Raw genomic sequence first — 19,133 nt, 5'->3', positions numbered from 1 at the left:
CTTCTTACTTTTAAAAAGGAAGATTTTCTGGGGGACTGCCCTGGTGGTCCAGTGGCTAAGACACCGAGCTCCGAATGCAGGGGACCCGGGTTCGATCCCTGGTCAGGGAACTAGATCCCACATGCTGCAAGTGAGAATTCGCACGCCACAACTAAAGACTGAAGATTCCACATTTCAGCTGGATCTTCCAAAGATCTTCTGGCCACTAAGACCCAGTACAGCCAAATAAATAAAAATAAACATTAAAAAAAAAAAAAGGAAGATTTTTTTTTAACAGAAAAAATATTTTATGAACAGAAAAATATTAATACTAGAGAAGTTTGAAAAAATTATATACAGATTTTATCAACTGGACTGGCTTAACTAAAAATGACTATCATGTACAATCCATTAACTGATCATTTAATAAATGCTACATAGAGAGCAAGACAGTCATGATTTTCTGACTAAGGCATCCAGAGATAGTGTTTCTAGAAGGGCAAGATTCACAGGGTATCTGCTCCAAAAGGTCAGCAGTCACGCCCTCCTCCATACTATCAATGTATTCCGTTCAAACATCTACACAATAACAACAGCACTCCTTCCCCTGTTATCAACAATTTCTGGACCACTTCATCACTGAACTATCTGCCTAATACAATGCCTAATAGACAACAAGCATCCATAAACATATATCAAATTAAAGAAATATACCATTAACACTCCCAACTTCCCTTAACAATTCATATAACTTTACCACTCCTAAGTTTATAGTTCTCTGCCCTGTATCCTGCTGGTAAATCCTTTTGGATTCACAAGTCCAGTAAGTTTACTAACTTTGTATAAAGCCACTCCATTCTTTTAATTTTTTGAATTACTTATTATGTAAAGCAAGAACACAGAGCTATAGATTTTAAATTTTATTTAGGGTCATGAGCCCTTACAGACTAACTCCCCAGAAAAACAGACACGGTATTTCAAACTATGTTGACTAAGGGCGGGTATTGGCTCAAAAAAAAAAAAAAATCCTTCAAAGCCTGAGTTAAGAGCCCTCTAAAAAGTAAGTGAAGTCGCTCGGTCGTGTCCAACTCTCTGCGACCCCATGGGACTGTAGCCTACCAGGCTCCTCAGGCAGGAGTACTGGAGTGGGTTGCCATTTCCTTCTCCAGGGGATCTTCCCAACCCAGGGACTGAAGCCGGGTCTCCCACATTGCAGGCAGACAGTTTACTGTCTGAGCCACCAGAGAAGCCCAAGAGCCCTCTAAGAGCGGTTCAATTCTCATATTCCAAGATAATGGCAAACTCTATCATGGCCTATTGACCATGGTCTCCCAAATCTCTTTCTTAGGGTACAACTTACAGTTTAGGGCTTTTTTTCCTTTTAAAAACAAAACAAACAAACCACTTTAATCTTAAGATAACTGTAGATTTTACATGCAGTTTTAAGAAATAAGAGATCTCCTACATCCTTCACCCACTATTCTCTATAACATTTTGCATGTCTATAATACAATATCATAACCAAAAAATGCAAATAAAATCTACTGACTTTATTTGGATTTCACCAGCTTTGCATGGACATATGTGTGTCTGCGCGTGTATGCCTAGCTCCATGCAATTTAATCAGATTCATGTGCTCACCAGCAGGGTCAGTACAGAACAATTCCAGTACAGTACGGAACACAGAGACCCCTCACGCTACACTTTTATAGGCACAGTCACCTCCCTTCCTCTCTCCGTCACACTGGCAATCACTGATGTTCTCCAACTCAATTATTTTGTCTTTTCAAGAATGTTAAATTAATGGAATTATACAGTATGTAATCTTTTGAGATTGGCTTTTTCATTCAGCGTAATTCTCTTGAGGAAATTCCTTGGCTGTCTGGAGGTTAGGGCTTGGTGCTTTCCCACCAGGGCTGGGGTTCAATCGCTGGTCAGGGAATCAAGACCTTACAAGCTGCGAGGCCTGACCACCACCCCCTCAATTTCTTGAGATATCTTAAGTTGTTGCATTTATTAATAGTTCATTTCTTTCTTTACTGTTGAGTAGTATTTCATGATATGGATGTATCACAGCAAAACTATTCATCAACTGGACAGATATGGCTTATATCCAGTTCTCGGCTATTATGAACATTCATGTACAGGTTTCCTATGAATGTGAGTTCTAATTTTTCTGGGATAAATGCCCACAAGTATATTTGCTGAGTTGTATGGTAAACACATGTTGAGTTTTGTTAAAAACTGCTTTATCTGAAATTTATGCATGCTAACAATATTTAGTTAATTTTGCTGGCATTACATGTTCCATAAAAACAACATTGTACCACATGGATAAAGCCTTATGGGACTGACCTTTTCACCTAACATTAGATTTCTAAGATCTCTCCATGTTGTGGCATTCAGCTATAGTTTTCATTTTCACTGCTGTGTAAGTATTTCATTTGGAAAACTTTTCAGTATCTAATCAATGATGAAATAAGGTACACCATTTTATTACTGAGGCATTCACGAACAAAAGTTTGAGCATATTCCCAATACATTCCTACTTTCCTAGATAACCAACCACGAAGTTGTTGCAAATGGTAAATTCTGCCTCTTTCTTCCCTAGTATTTATATTCATACCTACAAGACATTCCTCAGTGTCCCAAGAAGATTGGTCCCAGGACCATACCCCCATACCAAAATAAGAGGGTTTCAAATACCTTATATAAAATGACATAGTACTTGTAGATAACCTACACACATCCTCTTGTATACTTCTAATCATCTCTAGATTACTTGTAACATCTAATATAATGAAAATAGTTGTAAATACAAGGTAAACCACTGCAAAGTCAATTCAAGTTCTGTTTTTTGGAGATTTTGGAATCCCCCTACCCCTGAATATTTTTGATTCACTGTTGGCTGAATTCACATACATGAAGAAACTGTGGATGTAGACAGCCATTATTTGGTCTATAGTTCCTCTGCAATTCCACTTTTTGGGTTTAATAGGTCTTGCTAGAGGTCTGTACAATCATAGCTACAGTTTTTCCAGTTGTCATGTACAGATGTGAGAGTTGAACCATAAAAAAGGCCGAGTGCCGAAGAACTAATGCTTTCAAATTATGGTGCTGGAGAAGACACTTGAGAGCCTCTATCAGTCAATCCCAAAGGAAATCAACCCTGAATTCACTGGAAGGACTGACAGTGAAACTCCAATATTTGACCACCTGATGTAAAGAGCTGACTCACTGGAAAAATTCCTGATGCTGGGAAAGGCTGAGGGCAGGAGAAGGGGCTGACAGAGGATGAGATGGTTGGATAGCCTCACCAACTCAATGGATGTGAGTTTGCGCAAACTCTGGGGATAGTGAAGGATAGGGAAGTCTGGCTGACTGCAGTCCATGGGGTCACAAAGAATCAGACACGACTCAGATGTATTTAAATACATCAAAAAAGATGTATTTCTATAGCACATTGCAAATTAAATACAGAAATTAACTCTTTTGAAATTTCAATAGGTTTCTGTTTGGAAAGATTTTGCGCTGACGTGGTTTTTTTTTGGCCTTGCCATGCTGCATGCAGGATCTGTTTCCTAACCAGAGATCAAACCCATGCCCTGGGCAGTGGAAGCAGACAGTCTTAACCACTGGACCACCAGGGAAGTCCCTGCACTGAGTGCTTTTGGAAAATGAACTGCTGAGTATCCTTTCAAGATCATCCGGGGATTGCTAATCTATTCAAAATGTTCACTTATCCCTGAGTCATTTATACTGACTTGTATTTTCCCAATTATAAAAAGTAGAAAAAGAACACTGATATATATAAAAACATCTTATGTTTATTATGTAAGTATTTAACACAAATAATATGATAAATTATTTGTTTCAGGAAACAAGCATGGGTACCCTGAGAGTCCTTGTACATCTGCAAATGCATTTAATTGTCCTCATAGTTGATTATCAATTTGGCTAATATAGAACTCTGTATTCAAAATCGAAATCCTTCAGAATTGTGTTGATATTTTTCCATCATGCAATGAAGATGAATATTTATTCACCAACTATTTAGTAAGAGGCCACTTTGTGCAGTACTCATAAAGGAACAGAAGATACAGCCATCAACAAAGCAGACAAAAGATCCCTGCTCTGGGAGAGCTAACATTCTGGTCATAAAGAAGGGGTAACCAACAAGCAAACACATTAACTACAACATATGGTGTGTCAGATGCTGGTCTAAGTACAAAATAAGGTTAAGCTGGGAAAGGGAGAGGGAGGGCTGGGAAGGCAAGAGTGGTCTGGGTCTTGTGGCACCTCTTGTGAAATGGGCAGAGTTGCCTGGAGGAGTCACAGTCCCAAGTGCTATGCTCTCTGGGTTTCCTCCTTCTTCTGTGTCTTGGTCTTGTCACCTTCACTGATCTGTTGGCTAGACTATGATGTGTTCAGATTTTCTTTTAATATTTTAGCACACACACAAAATTTTTTTGAGTACAATTTTGTTGTAGGCACTATAGTGACGAATGGGGGAGTGGTGAGCAAAGAGGTTTAAGTGTGAGGATCCAGACTTAGACTGACTTCAAATCTTCCTCATGCTGTTTATTGATTTTGTTACCTTAGGCAAATTATTTAATCTGCTTGCCTTGGTTTCCTCATATGTAGAAATAAAGATAAGAGTAATAAGAGTAACTTCCTCTTAGTAAGGTTAATAGTTGATGTAAAGTGCTCAGACCAGTGTCCAGCATCTAGCATAGTGTTAGACATATTTTTCCTACACATATTCTCATCACAGAGTTTAACTACTATTGTCTTCTCAGTCTCATTTCCTCACAATTGGTCAACTTTACTACAATCCCTTTTCCAGATCATTCAAAAATACCTTAAAGTAAATTAACTATACTCAACTTAAAAAAACCCTAAAAGCTGGGTCCAACATATATCAACATTTATCCATTCTAAGAGTCTTCCCAGGTAGCTCAGCTGGTAAACAATCTGCCTGCAATGCAGGAGACCCAGGTTCAATTCCTGGGTCTGGAAGTTCCCCTGGAAAAGGGATAGGCTACCCACTCCAGTATTCTTGGGCTTCCCTGCTGGCTCAGACAGTAAAGAATCCGCCTGCAATGTGGGAGATCTGGGTTCGATCCCAGGGCTGGGAAGATCCCTAGAGGAGGGCATAGCAACCCACTCCAGTATTCTTGCCTGGAGAATCCCCATGGACAGAGGAGCCTGGCGGGCTACAGTCCATGGACTTGCGAAGAGTCGGACACAGCTGAACCACTAAGCACAGCGCATGCATGCTAAGAAGTGTTCACCTTTCCCAAGTCAGTTCTCTCAGTAAGCCAGCATTACCTCAACCCCCTTTCTCCAGTTAAAATTCAATTTGGTTAAAGAAAAAAAGACATGAAAAAGCTTGGGACTTCTCCAGTGGTCCAGTGGTTAAGAATCCATCCTGCAATGCAGGGGACCCAGGTTTGATACCTGGCCCTGGGATCTAAGATCCCACAAGGCACAGAGGAATGAAGCTTATCTGTGGAAACTAAGACCTGACACAGTCAAATAAATATATAGTTTTTTAAAAAGTGAGAGGGAAAAAAAGCTCAAATTAAAAAAAAAAATTAAAGCATGCTCTCTTGTGACAAAAGTTAAGCAGTAAGAGAGAGGTGAAAATTTTATGTAACTTCTAAGGATCAGGCTTCCCTGGTGGCTCAGATGGTAAAGAATCTGCCTACAATGCAGAAGACCTGGGTTCAATCCCTGGGTAAGGAAGATCCGCTGGAGGAGGGCATGGCAACCCACTCCAGTATTCTTGTCTGGAGAATCCCATGGACAGAGGAGCCTGGTAAGCCACTGTCCACGGGGGTCACAAGGAGTCGAACACGACTGAGCAACTAACACCTTCACTATAAGGATCAAGTTTTTGATAGCTATCCTAAGAAATCGTATTTTACCTAAAAGACTAGATTAGCACTGGACACCTGATGTGCGCAGAATGGCAAGAAAAATTTTGCGTTTTCATCCTAACTCAGTACCACGAATTTACAACTAGGAGAAAACTGGTGGCAAGTTATTATCTAATGATTATAGGTCAAAATAACTGTGCCAGAGCTTTTTATACAACATTTAATCCTCACAGCTCACCACCCCACTTCACAGATGAGCTTAGTGAGATTCAGAAAGTTTTCCAAGAGTAGATGACTAGTCAAGAGCTAGAATTTCAAACCCAAGTCAACACCTTACAGTTCTAAAGTTTATTTTATTCTCACACATTTAACCTGGACTGATTGAAGACGCAAGAAAATAAAAATAAGACCAGTCAACTTTTAGCATTGTCTGAGGTTCTTGAACCTACATGTACTTGCTTTCAGATTCAGACAACTGGTATTTGCTATATGCAAGACAATATGAAAAACATAAAGATTAAAAAAGCTTTCCTTGCCCTCAAAGAGTTTGCCAGAAGAACACAATGAACAGTAATGTTTCAAACAATCTGACTGTGTTACAGAAGAGCAAAGCAGAGTTGAAACCGTAAGCAGTTTATTTAAATGCTATTCTTGAATATCTTGGGCTTTGTTTACTGTTTAAAGATTTCCTCTAATGTTGGGAGATAGAGAACAAACGGAGGGGAAAGGATATTTTCATATGGGACCTGTCCATTATTTCAATCCTGCCAAAGAGTCCAACTACTCACTCAGTGTTGGAAGGTTTTGGATTTGTATCCGCTTATAAAATTTAGGTATCATAAGACACTTATTAAACCGTTTTAACAAGAAGAGAGGGCAAAATAGCCGGCTTTCGGGAGATCAGAGCGACTAGATGATGGCTAGTTTTGCGCAAAAAACGAGCGCTAGTCTACAGACAGAGAACAAAGACTACTCTTCCTTATCTATTTCACTACTGAAAAGATCGGGGGAGGAGGCCACGCAAACTTATGTCAATTTTTTCCCCCAGCTGATTGGGAATGCCACGCAAACCATCCTTAACCTCCCTCTATCACCCCCTTTCACCGTCTTTAGGTTTATTTTTTTTCCCTTTCTTGAGTGGAGAATACACATTATAAAATAAAGGGGTCAAAAACGTCTGGTTCGGCAGCAATGACCATCTTATCTGCCGAGGTCGGAAATATGATTAGGAAAACCTCAAGCTCGGATTCCCACAGGTTGCTCCTGCCTCCAAGCAACTCAAGCTCCAGTTACCGCTAAGTCCGACCCGGCCCCGGCGGCCGCGGCGCGCTGGACAGGGCACCCCAGTCTCACCCCATCTCACCTCGCCCCCCTCCCTCTCACGGTCCCTCCCGGCTCAGGCTGTCTTCACCTCCTACACTCTCAGTTGAGGCGCCGACCGCCACCCGCGATCAAACAAGCTTCCCCGTTGGGGGAAGGGGGAGATGAAGGTTCCTTTCTGGAAGAATCTGAGCACTGGGAGAGCAGGGCAGCTGCAAGAGGGGAGGCAGAAGGGTCGGCCAAGGGGGCGGGGAACGCGGCATCTATCCATCAAGATCTTTGCGCGAAGAGATCGCCAAGTTCCCTCCGGGCCTCCACTGCAGCCTAGAAATTCTCCCTCGCCCTCTGGGCCGGGATGGGAACGTGGAATCTTAAGCTTCCGAAGATGAGGATGAGAGGAGTCCACGACTGCCTGGGTCCTCAGGGGACGCGAAGCAAGAGGAACAAAGCCGCTACCACCCATGCCTCCGAGTGGCCGGGCGACCCAGAGGGATCCCAGACGCCCGCTTACCTGCCGTCAGCAACTGCATGGCGTGAGTGAAGGACGGGTCGAGCGAGTCCTTCTCGGCCATGAGTTCGGGCAGATACTTGTTCTCCGGCTCCATCTTGACGGAGGCAGTGGCTGAGGGGGGCAGCAGCGGGGTCGGCGCTGGACCGCCCACTGTCGCGTCGGGACCGGTGGCCGAAGGCGGCAGCAGCGGTGGCGGCTGCGTGGCGGGCGAGGCCCGGGCGCCCCCGCGAGACCCTCCTCCACCTCCCCGGGACCGGTGAGGCAGCGGCGGCTGCCGAGGGGGCGCCTGACGCACGGAGGGGTGGGCACCTGAGGGGTCCATGGAGCCGCTGCGGCCCGAGGACCGGCTCATGCGCGCGGCGGGGTCGTCCCGACGCTGCATTGGGAAAGATGTGCGATTAAAGGATCGAGGAAGCGACGCGTTAGCGGCGGAGGCCCGAGCGGCGGCGGCCCGAGCGGCGGTTGGCGGGGGTGAGAGAGCGGGAGCGACAGCGACCGAAGCCGACCCGAGCGACCCAGCGAAAGAGAGCACCGGAAATGAGGCGGCGCGCGTGCGCAGCCAGCCACCGGCACCGCCCTTGGGTCTCTCCGCGGAGAACAAAGTCCCCGGTCGGGCCACGGCGCCTGCGCGCCGCCGCGGAGTCCGAAGAAGTCGCCTCCCCGTTCCCCTGTTCCCTCCGAGCCCTCCAGGCCGGGGACTTGTGCGCGTGCGCGGGAGGCCGCGGGCTCCGTTCGTTTCTTTTCCACGTGACTCGGCGCTAGCGGGACACGTGTGTCCTCCCCCTTCTGGCCGAGCGCGCGGAGGGGGCGGGGGCTGTGGAATGTCTTTGTCTGCGCGCGAGCCCGCGGAGTGTGGGGCGGGAGACCTGTTACTCGCGGGGCCACGCCTCCTCCAACGGCTGAGCTGTGGTGGGGGGGCGGTGCCTGTACTCAGTGGGGTGGGTCAGGGGCGGGTTGCGGGGGGGGGTGGTTACTGAAGAATGAAAGGAGACCGTCCCGGGAGATTCGGGAGGGGAAGGAGAGAGAATTGGGGCTGACTGGGCAAAAGGAGACGAGGGTGAGAGGCACAAGGGAGATTAGGGTGAAGAAGGAACGACCAAGGGAGAGTCTGACGTAGGGTTGAGGGGTGGAGATGCGGCCAGACTTGGAGGGGGCCATTGAGGAAGGACTGGTCAGTGGAAAGACTGAAGGCTATTGGAGGAGTTAAACTAAGAGGGAGGGGTCAGATCGGAGACCTGATATCCAGCCAGGAAAAGGGCCCCAGACCGAAGCAGCGAATCCAAGAAGCCGTATCCTGTCGTTTCCAGTATAGTAGGTTCTTAGACTTAGCCATTGTTGATCAGAGAAGCCGTCTGAAAGGTGAAGCATTTTAACTCTGCATATAGTACTGCTTTCTGCAGATTGTGTTCCTTTCACAAAAAAAGTGGGGTAGAGGCCAGCTCCTTAATCTGTGGTGGTTGCATCATTCGGGTGGCTCCTTCTACTGATGTGAGTGCTAATCCTGCTCGTCACTGTAAATCATCTTTCCACACTTGCTCAAAGAGATAGACCCTTACCACAGCTCTCAAGGCCAAGGTATTATAGTGGACGGTCTCCCACAGCGTTCTCCTTATCCTGGGGTGCTATATGCAAATGAAGGCTAGGTCTTTACTGTCCATAAACTCTAACACTTGGTACCTTCTCTAACCCTTCCCCCCCACAGATTTTTTTTGTTTCTCTCATTCAAAGCATTCGCTCTCATCCCTTTTCCTTCTGGATCTGTTCCCCTAATAAGCCCACGCTTTCCAAAAGCATTTCTGGAAATTGTGTTCTGGGTGCCTAAAAACTGCTGATTTTTAGATTTGAAACTTAGAAGCCTTCAGCTTAGGGAACATTAGAGCTTGGCTGCCTTCTTGGGGGTAGGGAGATAAATCACCAGCAGGAATGAGAACAAAACACAGATCTCTCCATAAATTATCACATATTTATCTCCAGTGTCTAGGCAGTACTTTACTTTGAGGTCACATAGGTAGTTTATAATCAAGGAGGAGGAAAAAAGAAAGGAATGTTTTTGGATAATTGTAATGAAGAATGTGATGTGACAAATGCCCAAAGATAAGTAAATATTAGGTGGGATTAGAGTTCAAAGTGGAAGATAGATTTCAGCCAGGGGAGAATGAATTCCAGGCAAAGGAAAGTGTGAATATATGAACAGAGATGAGAATGTCACAGATGTGTTTAAGGTATGGGAGTAATCCATTTGTGGACTGTGAAAAAAATAGGTGAGTTGAGAGAGCCAGTGTATGGAGGAGGGGAAAGGGGGTGAAGAGGATTTATAGCTCCCTTGCGATTAATTTCTGCTGCTGTCCTTGAAATTCCTGCTTGGGTAGTGGTGTTACAAATGTCTGAAATGTCCTTACTCTGTAATGAGATGCTCAGCTGGAGGTACCTTGAGCTGAGGCTAATAAAACTTTGATAAAGAAGTGTCTGAGAAGGCGCTGGGTAGTGGTATCTGTGGGTTTCTAGACTAGACTCAACATTCTTTTTGGGAGGCTGTCAAACCTTTACTTAACTTTGTCTAAAGGTGGGGTTGAAGAGAAGTTTGAACCTTCCTAGTGAGATGCAAAAACAGTTATCTCTGAGGTGATATGTTGTGATGCTGCAGTGTATTCACCAAGTAGGCGAAGCAACAGCCTTCTGTTTGGGGGTGGGGGTGGGGTCTTCCCTGGGGTCAGGGAAGAGTAATTCCTGTCCTGAAAGACTGGAGGTCTGGATTTCATTTTGTGTTGACCACGATATACTGTTCCCCAGCTCCACCTGAAGGTATTAAGAGCATGGCCTTGTGAAGAAACTGACTTGGGAGTGAGGCAGACAAATTCAAAGCCAGCTATGCCTTGTCCTTGCTGTATACTGTTAGTAAAACTATAACCTGCCTGAGCCTTAGTTTCTTCCTCTCTAAAGTTGAGTTGATGACATCTACCTTGCAGAGTTGTTGTGAACATTAACAAATAACAGTGTAAACCTCCTGGGTTTATAAGCAGAATCAGGGTAGTTATCATTCCATTTAGCGCCTAGTGAAGATTTTTGGGTGTTTCATGTTAGCTGTGGATCTGAAAGGCCTGTTCTCTAATCTGTCTCATTTTCTCTGACTGTAGCTAGAGTTTGTTTTGGAGGTGGGAGAGAGAACTTTCTTCCACTGTTTCCTCCCTGCATTCAGTTTCTGTGGTGTAGGACGCAAGATTAATTGAGAGCATTGTGATTCAGATGGAGTTAGGTCCACATCTGGCTTACCTGCTGGATGATTGAGCGCTTTACTTAAACTTCCTCAGCCTTGCTTTCTCCTCTTTGATAAACAAGGGGTCATAACAATACCTACCTTGGGGCTGTTAGGATTAAACAGATAGTGTTTGTAAAGCACTCAGCAGGGGAACTGGCAATTAGTAGGTGCCTGATAAGCGATAGTGGCCATTGTTATTATTTTTTTGAGTACCTTATTGCTTGTTTTCACTTTCATGTGAGTCCCTAACAGAGGGGCTGGAAGGACTTTTTTTTTTTTTTTTTTTTGCACGTAGCTGCTTGACTTGTGCTTGACCCATGAATGGAGGATCTGCAGGCCCCGTCTGCCTTCCCTGCTTTGCAGTCAGTTCCCAAGAGTTGAAGGGCTCCAGCCTGGAGCTCTCCAGCTCTCCCTGGGCCGGAGAGTTTCTCTTCAGGGAAACTATCCATCTGTTTAAGCTTAAACATCTATGGTGCCAACTATGTGGAAGATGTGGAAGGAGAAAGTGAGACCAAAATTCAATATTTAAAATTTTTCTAAGATTTAAATTTTTTTTATTGGAGTATATTTGATTTCCAATGTTGTGTTAGTTTCAGGCACACAGTAAAGTGAATCCATTATGCACATACATATATCCATTCTTTTTCAGATTCTTCTCCCATATAGGCCACCTACAGAGTATGGAGTAGAGTTCCTTGTGCTATATAGTAGGTCCTTATTATTTATTTTGTGTATAGTAGTGTGTATATGTCAGTTCCAATCTTCCAATTTATCCCTCCCCCACTTAAGATTTTTTAATTATTAAAAATCTATGTTTTGATTATTTAGCATCTCTGTGCTTCCTTTTTTCTTTTATAAAATGGAATTAAACTACACCTGCGACTTCCCTGGTGGTCCAGTGGTTAGATTCTGCGTTTCCGCTGCGGGAGGCATGGGTTTGATTCCTAGTGGGGGAGCTAAGATCCCACATAACCTTGTGGTGCAGCCAAAAACAAAAGGACAAACAAACAAAAAAATACCCCTACTACCTACTTCATAGGGCTGTTATGTTATGAGGGCTCAAAGAGCACATTTTTACAAAGTAGAGTAATGCCCAGAAGATTACAAATATTAAATAAATAGCACATTTTATTATAAAAATAATATGCTTCTAGTTTTAAGGAAAATCTAACCATAAGAAAGGAATAAAGTGAAAAGTAAGATTCCCCTTAAAGCCTGGCCCATTCACTTGACTGTGCTTTTCTAAATATATCTACTATTCAGTGGTTGCTTATGTAAACTTCTAGACATTTTTAGGCATCTATATGTGAGTCTGTCCTTTTTGTTTTAAACACAAACTGCAATATACTATATGAACAGTTTTTGACTTATTTTTAAATGAAATATTCTATTCAAACATCCCTTATCAGTATATGTAAATCTACTTCATTTTCCATGGTAGGATATTATTCCACCAAGTACTTCTCATTACCTTCTGATGGAAATGTAGGTTGATTCCAGCTTTTCAGTACTACAAATGATACTGCAATGAACATCATCCTACAGAACATCTTTGTGCACTGATATCAATATACTCATGGCATAAATTCCTAGAAATAACACAATAAAACTGTACCAAGCAACATCCTCTTCTCCCACCTCCTCAATCAATTCTGGCTATTCTCGTCCCATAGTTGTTGTTTTTTTAACCTCATTTTATTTTTTCATGGAAAGGCATTTTATTTTAAACATAGCAGTGTGTAATGTCAATCCCAAACTCACAATCTTATGCCCGTCTACGCACTGCCAGTAACCATAAACTAGTTCTCTGTTTTGTAGATAAGTTCATTTGTATCATTTTAAAAGACTGCACATAAGTGATATTATATGATATTTGCCTTTGACTACTTCACTCAGTATGATAATTTCCAGGTCCACCCATGTTGCTGCAGATGGCATTATTTCACTCTTTTTAATGGCTGGATAATATTCCATTGCATATATGTACCACATCTCCTTTATTTTCCTTCCCCTAATTTTGGTCTTTGCCTGTGTGGTGGATGAAAATGGCATGAGGGCCAACACTGGATAAGAGTCCATGCCCTCTGTGAAGTAATTAGCCTCCAACTAATAAAAAAATTAAAAAAAAAAAAAAAAAGAGTCCATGCCCTCAAGGAGCTTACTGTAGAGTGAAGAGGACAAATATGTAAATCAGGAGTAATCAGGCAGTGTGAAAAGTGCTTAATCATAGAGGACTATACCAAGGGCTGCTGGAATGCACAGGAAGAAGTGACTGGCCAACTGCCAACATAAATGAGGGAAGGTGAGATTTGGGTGAAAGTTGCCAGATGAAGTGGGGGCAGGGCATTTTTAATGTTGGGAGTTCAGAGTTGGGTCCTGTGCCTCATATCCCTACTCCATGATCTGTAATTTAGATCTCTAACCCAAACTTCTGTGTTCCAAATCCAGATAGCCAATTGCATCCCTTTTACATCCCCCTATTGATGTCCAGAGACCCATCAAACTCACCATGTCCCCAGTAGAACTCAAACTTGCAGCACTAGCAATGCTGCTTCAGGGCTCAGATGACTTGAGAAACTAACTCCTTCAATTAGACCCAGGCCTGCTCCAACACATGAGAGCATCATGTGCCAGCAACACTTAAGGAGGAATCCACTTCCAGGGCCAGGCTGCTTGTTAGCCTCACTCTAGTCCAGGGGTGCTCTTAGCATTCCTACAGAAGGCACCTTTCCTGGGGGCAGTGGGCAGGGGGTCAGAGTGGGGCTGACATGCCCGATGACTTGGTCCCACCGCTTAGTCTGACTGTCACTTGTGAAAAGTCCCTAGAAGTGTCCCCAAAATACTTGAAGGGAACTTCATAGGGGCAAGAACAGGAACTTGGAATGATTAGTGTTCATATGGCTGGCTTTGTTTGAGTTCACAGGGTTATGAGACCTGTGTAATATTTGGATTATAATAATTTTTTACAGCTGTCCCCCTTATGTGCAGGAACTATTTCTGTGTTTATATATTGACAGAGGCTGGAACAGAACAGGCATTTGATAAATGTGTATTGCTAAACTCTCTTTCTCCCCGTTGCCTTCACCACCAGCCTGCTTCTCCTCCCAAGTTCCCTGTCTTAGGGACTGGCACCCCCAACTCACCACACAGCCAGAAATCTGGGAGTTATCTTTAACTTCTCTCTATTGCCTCACTGCTCTATGCCCACCCTATGCAATCCATGCCTGAACCTTTTTGTTGTTTACTTCATAAATATTGCCTCTCTGTGTTTCTCTGTCTCCACTATCTGTGTCTCCATCTTAGGTGCCATGATGCCTCACCTGAACTTCTGCAGCCTCTGAGCTGGTCCCCAACTTCTCCTTTTGCTCCTACCCCTCTTCTCTATTTCTCTACCCAGAAGCCAGCGTAGTGTTTTCCAAATGCAAATCTGATCATGTCTGTCTGTCTGTCTCACACACACATAAACGTCCTTAGTTAAACCTCTTCAGTGGCTTGCCATTGTCCTTAGAATAAAGACCAGGACCCTTACCCTTACCACATCTGATCCAGCCCTGCCTGCATGGTGAGCCCTGCCTGGCTTTTCTGCTTCATCTCATGCCATTCTTCTCCTCAGTTCCTGTGCTTGGCAACCCGGCCCTTTTTCAGTTCCTCAAACAAGTCAGACTCAGGCCTCCCCCAGTCTGCACACTTTCTGGTTCCTTCGTCTAAACTCCAAATATGTCTTCCCTCCCCTCACTCAAGTTCCCCTGACTCCGCCTCTTTTCGTTGTTGTTGTTGTTTAGTCACTTAGTCACGTCCAACTCTTTGTGACCCCAAAGGCTGTAGCCCGCCAGGCTCCTCTGTCCATGGGATTTCACAGGCAAGAATACTGGAGTAGGTTGCCATTTCCTTCTCCAGGAGATCTTCCCGACCCAGGGATTAAACCTGCGGCTCCTGCTTGGCAGAAGGATTCTTTACCCCTGAGCCACCAGGGAAGCTAATTCCTATCTGTCCTTCAGAATTATGAAAAATGTCATTTCTTCAGAGAAGCCTTTCCAGATCCCCAGGGTCAATCAGCTTAGCTTTCACTGTTACATGTTCTCAGGGCTTCATTCCTAACTCTTACCACATTTTAAATTTACTTCTTCATGTGATTACTTGAGTAACATCTACCTCTGCCGGTTGAATGTAAGCCCTATGGGGGAAGGAGGTTTGTCTGTGGTGCTTACAGTTATGTCCCCAGCAACTGGCACATAGTGGATTGGCTGAGTTGGCTGATCAACAAAGAGTGGTTGGCTCAGTGACTGAAGAAATAGGAACAGCACATACAGAGATATGAAAGCATTACAAAGCTTGGCATGGGGCCCTGGAATGGCAAGTCACATGGTATGATCTAGACTGGGGTCTGAGGGAGGTGCATGGAAACTGGCAGGAGATGTTTTAGGCCCAAAAATTAGTCCATGTCTTGATGTTCAAGTAAGGAAATAGAATGTCCATGGGGAGCATCAGGGTCAGATCGTCAGAGATGAAGAGCAGAGAAGAAAACCAGTGGTTTACAAGCCATATTTGGCCTGTGCATATATTTTAATTGGCTTGCCTAACTTAAAAATAGCAAATAGGAGGGGGAAAAGTAGAAGCAATGACAAATTTGATTTTCTTGGGCTTGAAAGGCACTGCGGACATGACTGCAGCTATGAGATTAAAAGACACTTGTTCCTTGGAAGGAAAGCTATTACAAACCTAGACAGTGCGTTAAGAAGCAGAGACATCACTTTGTCAGTGAAGGTTTGTATAGTCAAAGCTATGGTTTTTCCAGTAGTCATATACAAATGTGAGAGTTAGATCATAAAGAAGGCTGATAGCCCAAGAATTGATGTTTTCAAATTGTGGTGCTGGAGAAGACTCTTGAGAGTCCCTTGGACTGCAAGCTGATCAAACCAGTCAATTCTAAAAGAAATGAACCCTGAATATTCATTGGAAGGACTGATGCTGCAGCTTCTAATACTTTGGCCACCTGATGCAAAGAGCTAAATCATTGGAAAAGACCCTGGTGCTGGGAATCATTGAAGACAAAAGGAAAAGAGAACAGCAGAGGATGAGATGGTTAGATAGCATCCCTGACTTAATGCACATGAATCTGAGCAAACTCCAGGAGACAGTGGAGGACAGAGAAGCCTGGCTTGCTACAGTGCATGGGAGTCACAAAGAGTTAGATGTGACTTAAAAACTGAATGACAACAACTTAAAAAAATTTCTCAAAACATCAGCTGTTCTAGGAACAATAGGTTTGTACTCCTGCAAGCAATAATTAGTTTCCACCTTCAAAGGGCATTGCCTCTAACTCCCTGGGCCATTTTCTACCAGCCTGACTCTCTAAGCATTTGAGTTGTGACCCAGTTTTAGAGGGATCATTCCAGTAGGGGAATGGAAGAGGAGGTTGGAGAGGGTGGAGAGTGGGTGGGGGAGGGCAATGGCAGTGGGAGGAACCCAGGGAGTGGAGGGAGTTAATGTTCAACTTGGAGACACCAAAGTCAAAGGGGCCCTACATCTGGACTCAGTCAGTTGAACTCAGGCTTAGGATTGGGGAGGGGAATAAGCTTCAGATCCTAGGGCCCTCCTTCCGCCATTAGAAGCTTTGTTTGGATTAAGTGTACATTAGTGTTAGTCACTCTGTCATGATTCTGCAATCCCATGGACAGTATCCCACCAGGCTCCTCTGTCCATGGAATTCTCCAGGCAAGAATACTGGAGTGGGTTGCTACTCCCTTCTCCAGGTAATCTTCCTAACCCAGGGATCAAACCCGGGTCACTGCATTGCAGATTCTTTACCAACTGAACCACCAGCAAAGCCCTTTGTTTAGATTCAGTTCAGTTCAGTTCAGTTCAGTCACTCAGTCATGTCCGACTCTTTGCAACCCCATGGACTGCAGCACATCAGGCTTCCCTGTCCATAACCAACTCCTGGAGCTTACTCAACCTCATGCCCATTGAGCTGGTGATGCCATCCAACCATCTCATCCTCTGTTGTCCCCTTCTCCTCCTGCCTTCAATTATTCCCAGCATCAGGGTCTTTTCAAATGAGTCAGTTCTTCCCATCAGGTGGCCAAAGTATTGGAGTTTCAGCTTCAGCATCAGTCCTTCCAATGAATATTCAGGACTGATTTCCTCTAGGATGGACTAGTTGTATCTCCTTGCTGTCCAAGAGACTCTCAAGGGTCTTCTCCAACACTTCAGTTCAAAAGCATCAATTCTTCAGCGCTCAGCTTTCTTTCTTTCTTTTTTTTTTTCAGCTTTCTTTATAGTCCAACTCTCACATCCATACATGACTACTGGAAAAAACAAAGCTTGAACTAGACAAACCTTTGTTGGCAAATTAATGTCTCTGCTTTTTAATATGCTGTCTAGGTTGGTCATAACTTTTCTTTGAAGGAGCAAGTGTCTTTTAATTTCACAGCTGCAATCACCATCTGCAGTGATTTTGGAGCCCCCAAAAATAAAATCTGTCACTGCTTCCGTTGTTTCCCCATCTATTTGCCATGAAGTGATGGGACCAGATGCCATGATCTTAGTTTTCTGAATGTTGAGTTTTAAGCCAACCTTTTCACTCTCCTCTTTCACTTTCATTAAGAGACTCTTTAGTTCTTCGTTTTCTGCCATAAGGGTGGTGTCATCTGCATATTTGAGGTTATTGGTTTTTCTCCCGGCAATCTTGATTCCAGCTTGTGCTTCATCTAGCCCAGCATTTCTCATGATGTACTCTGCATACAAGTTAAATAAGCAGGGTGACAATACACCGCCTTGACATACTCCTTTTCCTGTTTGGAATCAGTCTGTTGTTCCATGTCCAGTTCTAACTGTTGCTTCTTGATTTGCACACAGGTTTCTCAGGAGACAGATCAGGTGGTCTGGTATTCCCATCTCTTTAAGAATTTCCCACAGTTTGTTGTGGTCCACACAGTCAAAAGCTTTGGATTAAAGAGAAGATAAAAACAAAACAGGAAATCCACTGTGATCCTGGCTGATATGAGAGTAAGTGAATGGATACTGGAGTTTTAACAAGATAAAAACTACCTTCTTCTGAGCCTGCCTTTGCCCTCTCCGCATCTCAGAGAGATACAAGATAGACAAGACCATGGTCTTTAGTACAGAGGAGATTGACAGTCTTGTTGGGGTGGAAGATATTTAAACAATTAAATAGTGCTAGGTAATAGAGAAGCATTCATTCATTCAGCAAACATATTGTGAATCCCCATTGTGTGCCAGATACTGCGCTAGGTGTTGGGAATACAGTCTTGAAGAAAACAGACATGGCCTCTGCCCTCATATAGTTTATACCTAGGTGGTGTGGGAGATCAGAGGATGATGGAAAATTAGTTCTGAAGGATGCAACTCTCATATGCAAACATTTGGGCTAGGCCTGGAAGGAATAATAAAATTTTGCTGGGACTTGGATGGAACATGGAAAGTCCATTCTAGTCGGAAAGAAGAACAGGAGGAGCTGGTGAGACTGCGTGAGATTTCTGTGTGAAACAGAAGGGTTAGGTTGGAGTGATTTTTATGAAAGAGAAGAAAGCAAATTGTTTAGACTACAGGTTGTTTTTTAATCTAAATACCACTGGGTTCTTTTCTAGAACCTGAATGCTTTAAAATGGAACTACTTCAAAATAACTAAAACAAGAAACGATTCCAGAGGTGAAAACATCGTTGTTCCATTATATGAGGTTTCACTGTAAAATAATCATTTTAAATCAGCATAACAGTCTAGAAATTACCCATTGAAATCAGAGGCTTTTGATTCCTCTTTTCAAATTGCCTTCAGAGCCTACAGCCCATTCTTCTGACTATTATCAAAGGTGAAAATTTTGTTCTTGTTGTTGCTTATGTATTTACTGTTGACTTTTTGAATTAACACACATTCAATTTATGCAGTAATGTGAATAGCAGTTAACATCGAAGTTGACAACTTTTTATGCTTGAGGGTGAATTTAATTTTGAGAAACAAATAATTCAGAGCCGAAGTTAGCAAATAAGATAGAAATCAAGTTGGGATAAAGATTTCGAATAAAGAATTCAGTATGACTACAGAGTAGTGAATCTGATTTACTTGTGTAACTTTTAAAGTAATCCTCAAACACTTTTGACAGATGATAACACTGTCAGAAGAAGGGGAGACACACCCATCCAAAGCATCTATTTCAAGAACAGC

At 43.5% G+C, this 19,133-nt stretch overlaps 1 protein-coding gene across 2 annotated transcripts in view; it reads right to left on the bottom strand.

Annotated features, from left to right (window-relative positions):
• The window catches only part of KHDRBS1 (KH RNA binding domain containing, signal transduction associated 1), a 33,763-nt gene extending 25,363 nt beyond the window's left edge, over positions 1-8,400 (bottom strand). For both annotated transcript variants that reach the window (XR_006265165.1, XM_043445448.1), the window contains exon 1: positions 7,693-8,400. Coding sequence is in view for 1 of the 2 variants with exons in the window: in XM_043445448.1 (XP_043301383.1) it covers positions 7,693-8,074 (382 nt within the window). In the remaining variant the exon portion in view is untranslated. The remainder of the gene's footprint in view (positions 1-7,692) is intronic.
• Positions 8,401-19,133: the final 10,733 nt, after the last annotated feature.

Source organism: Cervus canadensis, chromosome 24 (genome assembly GCF_019320065.1).
Source record: "Cervus canadensis isolate Bull #8, Minnesota chromosome 24, ASM1932006v1, whole genome shotgun sequence".
In the NCBI taxonomy this organism is placed as follows: domain Eukaryota; kingdom Metazoa; phylum Chordata; class Mammalia; order Artiodactyla; family Cervidae; genus Cervus; species Cervus canadensis.
Note: the sequence above shows the minus strand (reverse complement) of the source record. Positions and strands in the feature narration are given on the sequence as shown.